Raw genomic sequence first — 16887 nt, forward strand, 5'->3', positions numbered from 1 at the left:
AGAGAGAGAGAGAGAGAGAGAGAGAGAAGCATGGATGTAAGAGAGACACATTGACTGGCTGCCTCCCACATGACTCCAACAGGGGCCAGGGATCAAATCTGCAAGCCAGATACATACTTTTGATAGGAATCGAACCCAACACCCTTCAGTCCGCAAGCTGATGTTTAACAGATGAGCCAAACCAACCAGAGCTAAAAAACGTATCTTTTACGAAAGACAGAAATACCAGTTATGAACTCATACCACTTGCATGATAAAGGATTGTAGCTTCTATCAATATTTTTTTCATTTTTTTTTTTTATCTTCACCCAAGGAAATTTTTGCATTTATCTTCAGATAGAGTGAGAGGGAGAGAGGGAGGAAGAAAGAGAAACATTGATGTGAAAGAGACACATCGACTGGTTGCCACCCACACAACCCCAACTGGGGCCGGGGATGAACTGCACCTGAGGTACGTGCCCTTAGCGGAAACCAAACCTGGGACTCTCTGGTCCAGAGGCCTATGCTCTAACCGCTGAGCCAAACCGGCCAGGGCTCTTCATTTCTTTGTTATGCATAGATTTAAATATTTTAACTAATTTTATTTTTATTTATTCTCCTTCTCAGTATATGGGGTGTGTCAGTGATAGTTCACCTGACAATTTAATTTTTTTTAATTGTTGAAAGTATTACAGATTGTTTCCTTCCCCCCCCCCCCCCATTGACTCCCTCCTTCCCGATCCCACCTACCTCCTACCTTCCCCAACCTAATGTCTGTGTCCATTGGTTGTGCATATATGCATATAAATTATTTGGTTTATCTCTTCCCACCCCTCCTACCCCCATCCCTCTGAGGTTTGTCAGTCTGTTCCCTACTTTCATGACTCTGGATCTCTTTTGGTCGACAGTTTATTTTGTTTGTTATGTTCCATAAATAAATGAGATCATGTGGTACTTGTCTTTCTCTGACTGGCTTATTTCGCTTAGCATAATACTTTTCAGGTCCCTCTATGTTGCCTCAAAGGGTAAGAGTCTCTCTTTCTTACAGCTGTATAGTACTCCATTGTATACATGTACCACAGGTTTTTTATCCACTCATCTATTGATGGACACTTGGGCTGTTTCCAGATCTTGGCCATTGTAAATAGCACTGCTATGAACATAGGGGTGCATATATTCTTCTTGATGTTTCAGGCTTCTCAGGATATTCCAAGAAGTGGGGTCAATGGGTCAAATGGCAGTTCCATTTTTAATTTTTTGAGGAAATACCATATTGTTTTCCTTCCCACCACCAGTGTGCTACAGTACCCTTTTCTCCACATTCTTTTTTAAAAAAATTTTTTATTTAGTAATTTGTTTTTGTTACAGATGTTTCTCATTTTTCCCCCATTAACAACCCCCCACCCCACTCCATCCCCAGCTTTGTTGTCTATGTTCCTTGGTCATGCATACATGCATGTAAGTTCTCTCCACATTCTTGCCACCACTTATTGTTTGAGGATCTGTTGATGGCCACCATTCTGGCATATTTGAGGCGATATTTCATAGTCCTTTTAATTTGCTTCTCTCTGACGATTAGAGATATTGAGCATTTTTTCATATGTCTCCTGGCCATTTGTATGTCCTGTTTGGATAAGTGTCTATTCAGGTCCTCTGGATCATCTGTCTTCCTTTTGTTGAGTTGTATGAGTACTCTATATATTTTGGAAATTAACCCCTTATCTGATTTACGTTGGAAAATATGTTCTCCCACAAAGAGGGTTCCCTTTTCATTTTGATGCTGGTTTCTTTTGCCGTGCAAAAGCTTTTTAGTTTGATGTAGTCCCATTTATTATTTTTTCCTTTTGTTTCTCTTACCCTAGGTGATGTGTCAGTGAAAATTATGTGTGATGTCTGAGACTTTTCTGCCTACATTTTCTTTTAGGATTTTTATGGTTTCACAGGTTACATCTAAGTCTTTTATCCATTTTGAGTTCTTGTGTATGGTGTACATTGGTGGTCTAGTTTCATTTTTTTGCATGTACCTGTCCAATTTTCCCAACACCATTTATTGAAGAGACTGTCTTTTCTCCATTGTATGCTCTTGACTCCTTTGTCAAATATTAATTGTGCATACTGTCTTGGGTCCAATATCTGGGTTCTCTGTTCTGTTCCATTGATCTATATGACTGTTCTTGTGCCAGTACTAGGCTGTTTTGACTATAATGGCTTTGTAGCATAACTTGATATCTGGTACATCACATGTGATCTTTCCCACTTTGTTCTTCTTTTTCAAGATTATTGTGGCTATTCGGGGTCTTTTATGGTTTCATATAAATTTTTGGAATACTTCTTCTAGATGTGTGAAATATGCCACTGTTACTTTAATAGGGATTGCACTGAATCTGTAGATTGCTTTGGGTAGTATGGACATTATAATGATGTTGATTTTTCCAATCCATGAACATGGTATATGTTTCCACTTTTTTATATCTTCCTCTATTTATTTTTCAATGTCCTATAGTTTTCTGAGAACGGGTCTTTTACCTCCTTGGTTAAGTTTATTCCTAGGTATTTTTTTGTTTGTTTTTGCAATAGTAAATGGGATTGCTTTTTTAGTTTTTCTTTCTGAGTGTTCATTATTGATGTATAAGAATGCCATCAATTTCTTAATGTTAATTTTGTATCCTGCTACTTTGCCACATTCACTTATTAAATCTAGTAGCTCGAGTCTTTAGGGTTTTCTATGAACAATATCATGTAATCTGAATAATGACACTTTCACTTCCTCCTTTCTGATTTGGATCCCTTTTATATTTTCTTCTTGTCTAACTGCTGTGGCTAAGACTTCTAGTACTATGTTAAGTAAGAGTGGCAAAAGTGGCCCTGGCTGGTTTGGCTCAGCGGTTAGAGCGTCGGCCTGCGGTCCAGAGAGACCCGGGTTCGGTTCCCACTCAGGGCATGTACCTCAGTTGCAGTTTGTCCCCGGCCCTGGTTGGTCGTGCAGGTGGCAGCCACTTGATGTGTCCCTTTCAAGTCGATGTTTCTCTCTTTCTCTCTCTTCCTCTTTCTCCCTCCTACTCTATCTGAACAAAAAATGGAAAAATGTCCTTGGGTGAGGATAAAATAAAAAAAAGAGTGGAGAAAGTGGACATCTCTGTCTTGTTCCTGTTCTTAAGGGAAATGCTTTTAGTTTTTGCTCACTGAATATGTTAGCTGTAAGTTTTTCATATATGACCTTTATTATGTTGAGATATGATCCCTTTATTGCCACATTGCTGAGTGTGTTTATTAGGAATGGGTGCTGGATTTTATCAAATGCTTTTCCAGCATATAATGATATGATCATATGGTTTTTAATCTTTCATTTTGTTATGTGGTGTATTACATTTACTGATTTGCAAATATTCTACCAGCCTTGCATCTCTGGGATGAATCCCAGTTGGTCATGGTGAATAACTTTTTAAATGTATTGCTGGATCCAATTTGCTAATACTTTGTTGTAGATTTTGATATCTATGTACATCAGAGATATTGACCTGTGGTTTTCTTTCTTTGTAGTGTCTTTATCTGGTTTTGGAATTAGGATTATGCAGGCCTCATAAAAAGAGTTTGGAAGTCTTCCTTCTTTTTGAATTAAAAAAAAATAGTTTGAGGAGAATGGGTGTTAGTTCTTCTTTGGATATTCATCAAAACTCCCCTGTGAAGCCATATGGACCTGAGCTTTTGTTTGCTTGGAGTTTATGGCTTACAGCTTCAATTTCCTTAGTTGTTATTGGTCTGTTCAAGTTTTCTGCCTCTTCCCAGTTCGGTATTGGGAGACTGTGATTCTAAAAATGTGTCCATTTTGCCTAGGTTGTCCAATTTGTTGGTGTATAATTGCTCATAGTACTTTTTTTAGAGAGAGAGAGTGAGCCCTGGCTGGTTTGTCTCGGCCCGTGGACCAATGAGTTGCAGGTTCGATTCCAGTCAAGGGCACATACCTCAGTTGCAGTTCATCCCCGGCCCTGGTCAGGTCATGTAGGAGGCAACCAGTTGATATGTCTCTGTCACATCGATGTTTCTCTCTGTCTCTCTTTCTCTCCCTCCCTCCCTCCCACTCTATCTAATGATAAGTAAAAAAATATCCTTCAGTGAGGAATAAAAAAAATATATATATATATAGAGAGAGAAACATCTATGTGAGAGAGACACATCGATTGATTACCTCCCGCATGACCCCAACCAGGGCTGGGGACCAAACTGCAACTGAGGTATATGCCCTTGACCAGAACTGAACCAGCAACTCTTTAGTCTGGGGATGGATGCTCTAACCACTGAACCAAACTAGCCAGGGCTGTTCATAGTATTTTTTAACAATCTTTTTTTTTTTTTTTTTTTTTTAATATATCCTCACCCGAGGATATTTTTTCCATTCTTTGTACAGATAGAGTGGAAGGGAGAGAGAGGAAGGGATACAGAGTGAGAAACATCGACGTGAAGGGACACATCGAGTGGCCGCCACCCGCACGACCAACCAAGGCCGGGGACAAACTGCAACCGAAGTACGTGCCCTTAGCGGGAACCGAACCCGGGTCTCTCCGGACCGCAGGCCAACGCTCTAACCGCTGAGCCAAACTGGCCAGGGCTTAACAATCTTTTGTATTTCCGTGGTGTCGGTTGTTACTTCTCTTTCATTTCTGATCTTGTTTATTTGGGTCCTCTCTCTTTGTTTTTTGGTGAGTCTGGCTAAAGGTTCATCAATCTTGTTTACCTTTTCAAAGAACCAGCTCTTTGTTTCAAATTGATCTTTTGAATTGTTTTTGTTTGTTTGTTTGTTTTTAGTCTCTATATTGTTTATTTCTGCTCTGACCCCTGTTATGGTTGTATTGCTGTTAATTTCTCCTTTGAAGTTCTTCAGAAGTTTTAAAATATATTTTGGTACTCCTATATTGGGTGCCAAGGTTATAATCTCCTGTTGGATAGATCCTTTCCATATTATGTAGTGGCCTTCTTTGTCTCTTGTTATGGCCTTCATTTTCAAGTCTATTTTTATCAGATATGAATATTGCTACCCCAGCTTTTTTTTGTTTTGTTTTCATTTCCACTTGCTTGGAAAATTTTTTCCATCCCTTCACTTTCAACCTGTGAGTCTTTTATTGTGAGATGTATCTCTTGTAAACAACATATATATTAGTCATGCTTTCATATCCATTCAGCTATTTTGTGTCTTTTGATTGGAGCATTTAATCCATTTACATTTAAGGTTATTATTGATATTGATATTATTGATATGTACTTATTTATTGCCATTTTTGTTTATTGCGGTTATATTTTTCTTTCTATTTCTTCTACTAATCACAACAGTCTCTTTAACATTTCTTGCAATGCTGGTTTTGGCACTAATATATTCCCTTAGCATGTTTTTTTTTGGTGTGTGTGGGCGGGGGGCGGTCTGGGAAGCTCTTTATTTCACCTTCTATTTTGAATGATAGCCTTGCTGGATAGAGTAGTCCTGGATTCAGATCCCTTTTTTCATTATGTTGAATACTTCATGCCATTCTCTTCTGGCCTGTTTCTGTTGAGAAATCAGCTGACAGCTTTATTGGGCCTCCTTTGTAGGTGACTTGTTGCTCTCTTGCTGCCTTTAAGACTCTCTCTTTGTCTTTAATTTTTGGCACTTTAATTATGATGTGTCTTGGTGTGGGCACCTTTGGGTTCTTCTTACTTGGTGCTCTTTGTGCTTCCTGAATGTGTATGCCTTTTTCCTTCACCAAGGAAGTTTTCTGCCATTATTTCTTCAAATATATTCTCTAACCTTTGCTCATTTTCTTTTTCTTGTACTCCTATGATGCAGTTGTTACATTTCATGTTGTCCCACAGCTCTCTTAAACTGTCTTCCTGTTTTTTAATTGTTTTTGGTTCTCTGATTGGGTAATTTCTTTCTACCCTGTCTTCTAATTTGCTGATCCAATCATCAGCTTCCTCTTAATCTGATGGTTATTCCTTCCAATGTGTTCTTTATTTCTGCTATGTTATTCTTCATTTCCGCTTGATGGGTTTTCATTTCCAATTGGTTGATTTTCATTGTTTCTATTTCTTTACTCATGCTGTTGAGCTTCCTTATAATCATTACTCTGAATTCTACCTCTGATAACTTGCTTAACTCCATTTCATTTATCCTTTCTTCTGTAGAATTCTTTTGTTCTTTCATTTGAGACATGTTTCTTTGTTTCACCATTTTGGCTGTCTTAGCAGGGTTTGGAGCCTGCCAAATTCTCCCTGTAAGTGTTGGTGTTTGCTAATTGTGGCTCCCTCTACTGGATTCAGATCAATGTGGAAGGGACCACACTAAACACCAATGTCTAGTCTTACTTTCCTGGGTAGAGTCATGGGTCAAGCAAAGATTCAATTATCCCAGAGTTTTTGCCTTCAGGCTATTAGTCTCAGTCATTTAATGAGCCTCAGGTTATAGCCCTCAGTTGAATGAAAAATGCCACAGGTGGGCAGAGTAAGATGATTTCCAGCAGGTGGGGCAACTACTTTCCCCTGGGCTAAAATTGCTTTGAGAAGAAAATGGTTTTTGCATTGTGGGTTATTGGATCAGTGCAGGGATCCAGGCCTCAGCCTTCACAGCTCAGTCCCCAGAGCCATGACCCCCATCACTGAGAGTCAGGTCCAAAGCTCAAAGCTTTCAGAGGCTCTTCTCTGCCTTCTGACTGGCAGATAGTCTCTGGCTGTTAATGAACCTCAGGTTGCACTTCTCTGGGTGAAGTGGTGGTAAATTTCTAAGGGAGGGGCAGTGGCTTCTCCCCCAGGCTAAAGCTGCTCTGATGTGGCTACTTGAACGAGATGCCTACTGAAGGATGGGGAGTGGCTCAGCATAGGAACTCAGGCCTCAGCCTTCACAGCTCAGTCCCCAGAGCCAGGACCCCCAACACTGAGAGTCAGGTGCAAAGCTCAAAGCTCAAAGCTTTCAGAGGCTCTTTGCTGCCTACTGGCTGGCAGGTAGTCTCTGGCTGTTAATGAGTCTCAGGTGTTAAATTCCCAAAGGGGGTCAGTTGCTTCTCCCCTGGGCTAAAGCCACTCTGGCAGGGAGCTTTTTTCAGGGGGATGGCTACTGTCTTGTGGGGGAGTGACTCAGCACAGAGCTCCTGATGGCCTCTTTCCAAGCTCTCTCTCCAGTGCCACGAACCCCAACCCTCCTCACACAGTTTCAGTCCAGTCTGCTCTCCCTCTGCTGGAGCCCCAGGTGAGTGGCTGTAGCTGTGATTTAGTGCGCTGAGCCTTAAGGCCAATGTTCCCTGCGCTTCTCCCTGCAGGACAAAACCTCTGCACTGGTGATTTTCTCAGCCAGGTGTTACGTGGACACCTTTCCATATTCCGCCACTCTGTGCTGGGGAGCTGGCTTGTGGTAACCCGACTTCTCAGAGGGAACTGCTCACAGCTAAGACAGCTCTCTGCTGCTGCCTGTGGGCACCTAGCCAGTCCTCTCACGCCTCTGCAGCTCCTACCAGTCTCGATTTGGGGTTCTCTTTATGTCCCTGGTTATAAGGGTTCTTTCCAGCTGTTCTTCAGTTGGTTTTTCCAGATGACTTGTCTTTATTTTAGTTGTAATTCCAGTTTGGTCCTGGGAGACAGTCTGTGTAGCTTCCATTTACTCCACCACCATTTTCATTCTCCTCTACAATTTAATTTTTAGAGGGCTGAATATTAAAGTTAGATCCTGTCAGAGCCAGAGGAAGACAGATACTGGCCTGGAGCTGGACTCAGCTGAAGAAACGGATTTGGCAAGTAAACGAGTTGTACAGAGTTCTTGTTGGAAGGTTCTTTTAAAAGCCAAAACCTGACCTGGCCAGTGTGGCTCAGTGGTTGAGCATCAACTCATGCACCAAAAGATCACTGGTTCAATTCGCGGTCAGGGCACATGCCCAGGTTGTGGGCCCGATCCCCTGAGAGGCATGCAGGAGGCAGCCAATTGATGTTCTCTCTCATTGATATTTCTATCTCTCCTTCTCCCTTCCTCTCTCCTTCTCTAAAATCACTAAAGAAAAATATATATAAAAATAAGAGCCAAAACTAGGGTAAAGGAGTACATTTGATGTTGGCAGCTAAATAGGTAACTGTAATGGAGATAGATAGATGAATATAATCGTCATATTACATACTCTATTTTAATTTTATTACGGTGATTTTAACATAGTGATGTAGACTATATATAGCTCCAGTATTCAAAGCCTTTCAATTTGGAGCTTGTCTCCCAACATGAGGGTCTTTGTGGGTGGCAAGGCCTGTTTTCTGGGCTTGGAAAAATCAAATGCCCCTATCCAGAATTTTGAATCTTCAGGGAATGTTCCAAAAACACCGCTGGCAGCCAGCATCCATGGTGATGGTATTGGCAGCAGCTTCCTAACCAGACCCTTCCTGTGGCATAAGCTTGCCTGTCACCCATCCTTCTCAGATCCTCCCCAATTTCTGAGTCTCTTTCCCCTGCCTTCTAGTTAGTTCTACAAATTCCCATAAATCCCTTTCTGTTTAAGTGCAGTTAAGTTTGAAAAGATGTAAGAAGCTATGAATGTTGAGAGTAGTGTTTTTCAAATTGAGGATCTTTCAAAAAGTCCGATTTTTATTCAGGAGGTCTGGGTAGGGCTTGAGGGTCTTCATTTCTAGCAAGCTCCCAGGTGACGTTGACAATTCTAGTCCACAGACCACACTGAGTACTGCGACTGAGAGCACTCACTGCTTACGGAGAAGAGGCTGGAAAGCAGGAAGGAGCAAGATAAAAGGGTGTTCAACACTGTCTAATGGAGTCTGGACTCAATCTTGCAGGCGAGAAGCAATCACGATTCAAGGATCCCGAGGAGTGAAATGAATATTTCCACTTTTAAAAGGCTTCTAGAAAGTATATAGACAACAGAGTGTGAGATGAGGGACAGGAGGCAGGAGAATGTTAGGAAGCGTGGTAGGCAATATACTAGCCCCTGCCCGCCCCCAAATGTCCTTACACTGGTCTCCAGAACCTATGCATATGTTACCTTACATGGTACATGGGCTTCTGCAGAACCATTGAATTACGTCCTTTCGGATGGGAAGAGCGTCCTGGATTATTCAGGTGGGCCCAATGTATCCCACAAGTAGTTAAAGGTGGAGATTCTTTCCTGGCGGCGTCAGAGGGAGATGCGACTATGGAAGAATGGTCAGGGATGAAGCACTTTTGACCCTGAAGATGGAGAAAGCCTCCCGCCAAGAATGCAGGTAACCGGCCTCCAGGAAGTGAAAAAGGCAAGGAAGTGGATTCTCCCCTAGAGCCCTGCGCTGTTCTAAGCCATTACATTCATGGTAATTTGTTACAGTAGCAATAAAAAAACTTATACAGGAGGCTATTGCAGCATTCCAGGGAAGAAATGAGAACCTCATTTAAGGGAGCGGCAGCAGAAAAGGAGGGACCTGGTCTGAAAGACTATTAGGGGCTAGAGATGAAGGAAAGTAGTCACCAAGCAGGTGTGTGCAGCCGGCTGGGTGGTGAGGCAGAGGCCGGAGAACAAGGAAATTCCCAGGTTTCTCTCTTGGACAAATGGAGGGAAAAGAGTGCGCAAGTGTCAGCATGCCCGACACCCCGAACGCTCTTCAGCTCCTTTCCTCCGATTCCATTTTTACCAAGAAACCTTCTAATCTTTACTCTCACGCTTTCCCTGCTGGGAAACTACGCATGTGTTCGCCAGCCAACACAGCCAGCTGCCCTGCTTGTCAGTTTTATTTTTCACTCTAAATTTATGAATTGCCGTTCTGGTTATAAACCAGGCTCCTGTGAGATTAGTCAGAGCAAAACAATTTACCAGGGTTCGCTCTCTCCCAGAAGAGCTGACAGTTGAGTTTCTGCCCCTGCACGGCAGATCAACCTTGAACCATGGTGACCCCGTTTTGCCGACTTACCTGGCACGGCTTCCCTGCCCCCTAGGCTGGAAGGGAGACCTAAAAGAGGCTGCCTAATGCTTAACCCCTGTCCCAAGTCAACTGAGAGTCATGAGGTTCTGTGCTTATAACTTAACAGCTATTTATAGCTCACATTCTGAAGTTCCCAGTCTCCTGGGAGAACGCACCCCTGTCTGGACCCCCTGCTTAATAGCAAATGCAGGCAGGGCAAGCAGTTCTAGCACACCAAGGGTGGGTGCGGGGAGGTGAGTTCTGGTTGCAGCTGACTTGGAAGTGGCTGATTTCATCATAATGACCTCCTGAGAAATCTGAGAAAGAAAACAATGATTTTCCCAACCCACTGTGAATGATTTCTTTACCTGTGCCAAACTTGCCAAGTGACACCTTCTGAGTAAAAGAGGGAGAGCAAAGACCCTCTGTCCCTCACAGCACTATTCACCCCGCAGCTCAGGTGATGAAAAGGAGGCTCTTGAAGTTGGCTTCTTGCCCAGCATTGCGTCAATCAAATGTCAGCACCAGGACTTGACTTCAAGCTCTTGATGACAAAAACCTACGTCCTTTGTACTCTGACCTGGGTAGCTCTCCTTTCCTCACAACCGCCCCTGTAGGTCTTTGTGAATCAGGGGTGCTCTGATGGTTCTCCTGTCTAGAGGTGCCCAGCCCATCCAGGGCCGTGGCTGTGGCTCCCAAACCATCCAACAGTAATACATCCTCAAACCAGTAAGTACTAAGGAGCCCTTTCCCACGTGCTCAGCCCTCTGGTAGGTGCTGTGGAGAAACAGTCATGAAATAATGAACAACTCCTGTCCTCTAAAAGCTCATAAAGCAACAGGGCTTAAATCATGGGGTATCTGACTCACAGAACTGGAATGGGGACAGAGCCCGAGTCACAGACCCCGGAACCGAACCAGGTCTGCTGGACTGCAGGGCCCATGCCTCTGCCCCCGGCGCCAGACTGCCTCCCAATAACACTACTTTATGGTCTACACAGTGTTTTCCAGGCAAAGAAACTGAGGTTAAGAAAGGGGAAGTCACTCATCCAAGGCCATAATGGGGACCTCCTATTCCTCTCGCCGTATTTTCCTGCTTTCCTCATTTCTACACTCTAGCTCTAAAGAGGAAGTCTAGCCCGGCCAGTGTGGCTCAGTGGTTGAGCATCATCCCATGTACCAAGAGGTCGCCAGTTGGAGTCCCGGTCAAGGGCATGTGCCCATGCAGGAGGGGGACATGCAGGAGGCGGCGATCAATGTTTCTATCTCACATTGAAGTTTCTATCTCTCTCCCTCTCCCTTCCTCTCTCTCTAAAAAAATTGTATAAAAAAAACAACAAACAAGCCCTGGCCGGTTTGGCTCAGCGGTTAGAGCGTCGGCCTGCGGTCCTGAGAGACCCGGGTTTGGTTCCTGCTAAGGGCGCGTACCTCGGTTGCAGTTTGTCCCCGGCCCTGGTCGGTTGTGCGGGTGGCAGCCACTCGATGTGTTCTTTTCACATCGATGTTTCCCTCTCTCTCTCTCCCTCCCACTCTACCTGAACAAAAAATGGAAAAATGTCCGCTGGTGAGGATAAAATAATAATAATAATAATAATAAAGTACTTCTAATGAAGAACAAAGGTTAAAGAGGAAGTCTAGGAAGCCGAGAGAGGGTTCCTGGTCACACCACGTAAGTCTTGTGGGAAGAAGACGGATGAGGGGACTCCTCTGCCCTGCTGCCGTGCCTCCCTTCTTCCACAGTTCACCCCCAGCTCCCCCACCCAAAAGGTGCTACTTACATATTCTTTAATGTCCTTTGATTTCACAGCCTTGTAGGAATAATACGCAGGGTAAAGGGTGCCAAATATAAGCCTGGAGGGAAGAGAGAGAAAAAGAGAAATGTGACTTTCATTCACCCTACTGGATGCAAAATGTCTGTCTTCCGTGCCAGGAACAGTTCTCTAAGCCACAGAAAGCGCTGCTGTGTGCCTGACTTAGTGTTTCCTAATGCCCTGGAGGTCCTCTGCTCCCGGCTGGGGTGTGCTTGGGAACCCCGCTACAGCTCCACAACCTGTAAGTTTGGAAACACAGAAAGGGGATTTGGGGTCATGGAAGCCAAAAATGGGGGGGAGGGTGTATGAAGCCAACCTGAACAGCGAAGACCCCAGGAATTAAAGGTCAAACTTTCCTCCCCTTCTGCTAATCCCCTGTGATGCTTCATAAAAGCCCATCCACAGGGTGGGCTTCCTTCACCAATGAAACCTGTTCACTGAAATCCCTTCACATTTCACTCCTCTCATACTTGATTTCAGCATCCTGCAGCCAAAATCAGCTTTTCACTTGTAAATCCATTCAAGCCAAGCCCCATTCCTGCCACACACATCCCCACACTGCACGAAACTGCTTCTCGCTGCTCTTACGATGAAGATGCAAAACTAACACCAGCACGACTGTTCGGGCAGCAGCTCTCCTGCCCCTCGTCCAGGGCTGTACCAGGTCCTTAAAGAATCTGACTCTCAGCCCTGCCTCTATGGACCTGCCTGGCAGCGCTCTGCCTGACCTCATTCTCTCCACCTTGCACATCCCCCCACCAAGCCTCTGCAGGTGCTATTGTCTCCTTTGTGAATCTTCCCTCCCCGTTCTGTGTCTGGTTCACAACGGCTGTTCATCGGATCCCAGCTCCATCATGACTCGTCCACGGAAGCCTTCCTGACCTCCCAGCTAGGTCAGTCTCCCCACTGCACTCTCACAGCCCAGTGTGCACATTATCAGGGTGCTCTTTGACTACTGTTTGGGTGATACTTTGATTGACAGGATCTCCCCATTGGACTGTAAATGCCTTCAGGGCACAGAATGCATGTTTTGGTCAATGTATTTCCAGCACCTACCACATAGTAGGCTCTCAATGGATTATTTTTAAATGTATGAACTGACAGAATATTGGAGCTAGAAGAGTCTACTCCTTTAACCTGACAGATAAGGTTAACCCCAGGTGTCAATTCAGGTGCAAACTGAGCGGGTACAGGAGGTGTGCTGGCTCCCCACCCCATAGGAGCCAACATCTCCTGTGAACCTACAGACAGAGCTCCTAGGGTCCCCGCGCTTGGGAAGCCCAAAGCCCTGCTCCGTCATCAGTAGTTAGAGGTCGTACAGAAAACTCATAGTCCGGATGCGATTTACCGCATGGTGGTCGGTTTTCCCACAGCTCTGTGTCCAGCACTGTGTCCTGACCTCCTATATTCATCAGGTTGCCAGGGGAAAACAAAGTTAACTGAACGGAGTTGGTTTCTGAGATGCTGACAGGGAAAGGGTTTGTGACCTTGCCTCACACAGGCATTGCCTCTGTCCCCAGGCTGCCCCGGTTAAAGGAACCTCTTTCACAGACTGGTCACCGGTGCAGAGTGGTCAGTCGCTTGCTTGTATAAAGTTCCGTGACCACTGGGGAGTACAGCCTGTGAAGACAGGTTGATGTCTGCTGGGGACCCAGCCGGGGCGGCCTCCTCCAAGCCAGGCTTTTTACTAGCACTGCCCACTGGCTTGGAGAGCAAGGCCAGCCCTCCAAGGCTGGGATTATGTGTGGGGACCAAGATAAGCCCGCAAAGGAGACAAGTGTCTGAAAGGAAGGAGAAAGTGTAGGACTCAGGCAGGAGGGAAGACATTTAAGAAAAAGAGGAAGCCCTGGTCGGTTTGGCTCAGGGGTTGGAGCATCAGCCCGTGGTCCAAAGAGTCGCGAGTTCGATTCTGGTCAAGGGCGTGTACCTCGGTTGTGGTTTGGTCCCTGGCCCTGGTTGGGGTGTGTGGAAGGTAACCAATCTGTGTCTCTTTCACATCAATGTCTCTCTCTCTAACACTCTATCTGAAGACAAATGGAAGAATATCCTTGGGTGAAGATTTTAAAAAGAGAAAAGGCACCAGGCATGCTGAGGGGAACAGAGCCTGAGGAAACCCGCAGGGTTCAGTTATGAGCCAGTGTGGTTAGGGAGGTCTCCCCAGTGGTCCCGCCTGCCCCCCTCACAAGCATTCTCAGACACCAGAGAGAGTCTGTTTTCCTCCGTGAGGCCTTTTCTGACCTCATCACCCCCTGAAGATTAGGCTCTTCTCTCCCTCCTACATGCCAGAACGTTCCCCTTCCTCAGCCCTTATCGATACCACTTGCAAAGGTTTGCTCAGTGTCTATCTGCCATATTGTATGTCCCACAAAGCCAAAGATGGGTCTGCCTCATTCACAACCGCACCCCCTGGGCCTGGCGAGTGCTCCGTAAGTACACGGTGTTCACCGTGTGAAGTTGCAGAATGGCGAAGTAAAGGGCAGAGCCTTCCAGGGCACATTCATGACCTTGGGACTGAGGTCTTGGCAGCAAGGGGGATGCCAGAAGGCAACGGCTGATTCAGCAAAGCCTCAGGCAACACGCCTCTGGCTCCTCTGGCATGCATGCCCTGGTTTAGCCACGTCTTCCAGGAGGGTTTCCAGCCCCTGCCCTGAAGCAGCATGTGACTGGCAGAAGAGAGACAGGTGCAAACTCAACAGTCGCTCGAGTTGCTCCTCCATGAGCAGCAACACTTCTGACAGTCAGAATTGGGACGCCTCAGTGGTACACGGACAGATGTCCTGTGCTCCATCTGCTAGACTCCTGATGTAAAGTAGCTGCCAGTGTCCCCTACCTGACAGCAGAGGGACAGCAAGACAAGTTTGCTTTTTCAGCCCCTAAAATCTCAATAACCCTGACAGGTAAAGGAGCATACTTAGCATTTCACTGCCCAGGGATTAAAATAGCATGTTCTTCTAAATCTATTTTGGAGAAAAGAAATAATCAACAAAGCAGGTCCAGGCCAACAGGGTTTAGGACCTATGTCCACGCGCAAGCCCCTGCTTCCTTCCCAGGCTCAGCGCCCACCCGCCTGCACCCTGCCGTTGTCCCCCAGTGAGCCATGCTCATTCACTCACAACTTGACTTCCCGCCTGCTCTCTGTCCTGCCTGAATCTTAGTGCACGATCTTCCCACAACCGCACAACTGTTTTTTCCTGATAAAGTCCCACTGATCCTTTAAGATCCGTCTCAGAAAAGCTACATCTGAGAGCCTTTGATCACTTGTCCCTCAGGATTTTCTTGACATTCTTTAAGTCTATTACAGCCCTTATGCAGTAATGTTAATACAACATTAAAAATAATAATCTTAATATCACTGAGTGCTGCTAATGCCAGGCACTGCTCTATAGGCTGTATACATTCTCTAGCTTAATCCTCTCAACACTTGTGTGGGACAAGAATTCTACTCCATGTTACACACGAGGACACTAAGGCCCAAGGACACAGCTGCCAGGAACTGAGTTGGGTATGGACCTGGGCAGCCTGACAGCAGAGCCTGTCTTTCTCCTCCTGGGCTAACTGTGCTGGCTGAGTCAGTGTCCCCCAGGTGATTAGTGGGGTCCCTAGTGCTTGGCACAGCCCCTGCCCAAGTGGGTACTTGAAAAATGTCTGTTGAATGAACAAAGAACAAAGAATTGCAGTCTCTCTCCAAGGAACTTAACCACTTGATAGATCCACGAAACTCTCTACAAGGTCAGGAGGAGAGCATTAAGACACTTAGGAGGATCTATAGCTACTGAAGTGCTCACTGTCAGCCGGGGGGAGGGGAGGGGCTCTGTACTAACACACTACTCGGGGTTACCTATGGGCGGAGCCTCACACTGTCCTTCACAGCCTCACCTTGGAGGTCTGTACCCACCCTCCCTTCTCCACTGTCACCCCCAAGCCCTCCACCCCTAACTTACTGTCTCCATTTATCTGCCTGCTGCGTTTCTCCTTTCCTCACCTCTCCACCCTCCTCTGGCTACAAGCTGGGGGCCTCCATCTGGGCTGCCGCCCCGGCCTCCTCCACAGCTGCACCATCTGGAAGGGGCTGTCAGTCCCATGTGAACATTATCCTCTAAGGCAGTGGTTCCCAAGCAGGGACAATTTAGTGTCCTGGAAGACATCTGCGCAATGTCTGGAATCACTTTGGTTGTCACAACTGAGAGAGTGCTACTGGCATCTAATAAGTAGAGGCCAGGGATGCTGCTAAACACCCTACAATGCACAGGGCGACCCCTACACAAAGAATTGTCCAGTCCAAAGTGTCAATACGCCCCGGTGGAGAATCCCGTGCCAGTGTGCTGCTACCCAGTCCTCGGACCACGGACTCTTCACCTGACCACCAAGGGCAATCTGACCCAAGAGTTTTTAAAAAAGATGTCCCAGGGAAAACAGCAAATTCTCAGATAGTAGGGGACAGCCCAAAATGGCAAAGACCACACCTCCCCCATTGGCCAAAGCCAGGGAAAAAACAACTCTGAAACTACTTCTTAACATCCTGAAGCTCTGGACAAGAGAAGAGCTGGTTTCTAATTACAGTACTCTGAAGGTTTTTTCCTAAAAGCCTGTGAATCAATTTTTTATCACCTTCTATGAGGATCAATCTCCAATGGATCTATGAGGATCCATCTTTGCTATCTACTCTAACAGGATGCTTCTTGATTCCTGAGCCCCTTTTGACATTCCAATAAATATGCTACACTTTTTAATATAGAAAAATTTTAAAACATGACAGATATATTTGAAATAGTCTACATACTCTTTCCTGATACATTCTGTTCACTCTTTCCCCAAAATAACCACCATCCTGAATTTGGTATGGATCCTTCTCACCATGTTTTAATTAATCTACATAAGCCATACATTAACAAAAATATTGTTTATGCCCATTTAAACATTACATAAATGTAATCACACTGGATTTTTTTTTTATTCAAACATGTGTTTTCAAAATTTGATCCATGTGATACTTGTCTTCCTAGATCATTTTAACAACTGTATACTATTTCACTATGTGAATATATCACAATTTATTTATGCATCCTACTGATGCCTATTTAGGTTCTTTCCAATTATTCACTATTACAAACAGGGCTGTAATGGACATTCTTATACATGTTTCCTTGTGTACATGTGAGGCGCTCTCTAGGGTGTACACATATGTGAAACTGCTGGGTTACAGGGTACACCTGCCA

The 16887-nt window shown here is 45.1% G+C and overlaps 1 protein-coding gene across 3 annotated transcripts in view; it reads right to left on the minus strand.

Moving 5' to 3' along the window:
* Positions 1–16887, minus strand: part of REEP1 (receptor accessory protein 1) — a 111586-nt gene that overhangs the window by 52483 nt on the left and 42216 nt on the right. For all 3 annotated transcript variants that reach the window (XM_036263456.1, XM_036263454.1, XM_036263453.1), the window contains exon 2: positions 11639–11711. In XM_036263456.1, the coding sequence (XP_036119349.1) occupies positions 11639–11711 (73 nt within the window). The remainder of the gene's footprint in view (positions 1–11638; positions 11712–16887) is intronic.

The sequence above is a fragment of the Molossus molossus genome, unplaced genomic scaffold (genome assembly GCF_014108415.1).
Source record: "Molossus molossus isolate mMolMol1 unplaced genomic scaffold, mMolMol1.p scaffold_m16_p_15, whole genome shotgun sequence".
Taxonomy (NCBI): Eukaryota; Metazoa; Chordata; class Mammalia; order Chiroptera; family Molossidae; genus Molossus; species Molossus molossus.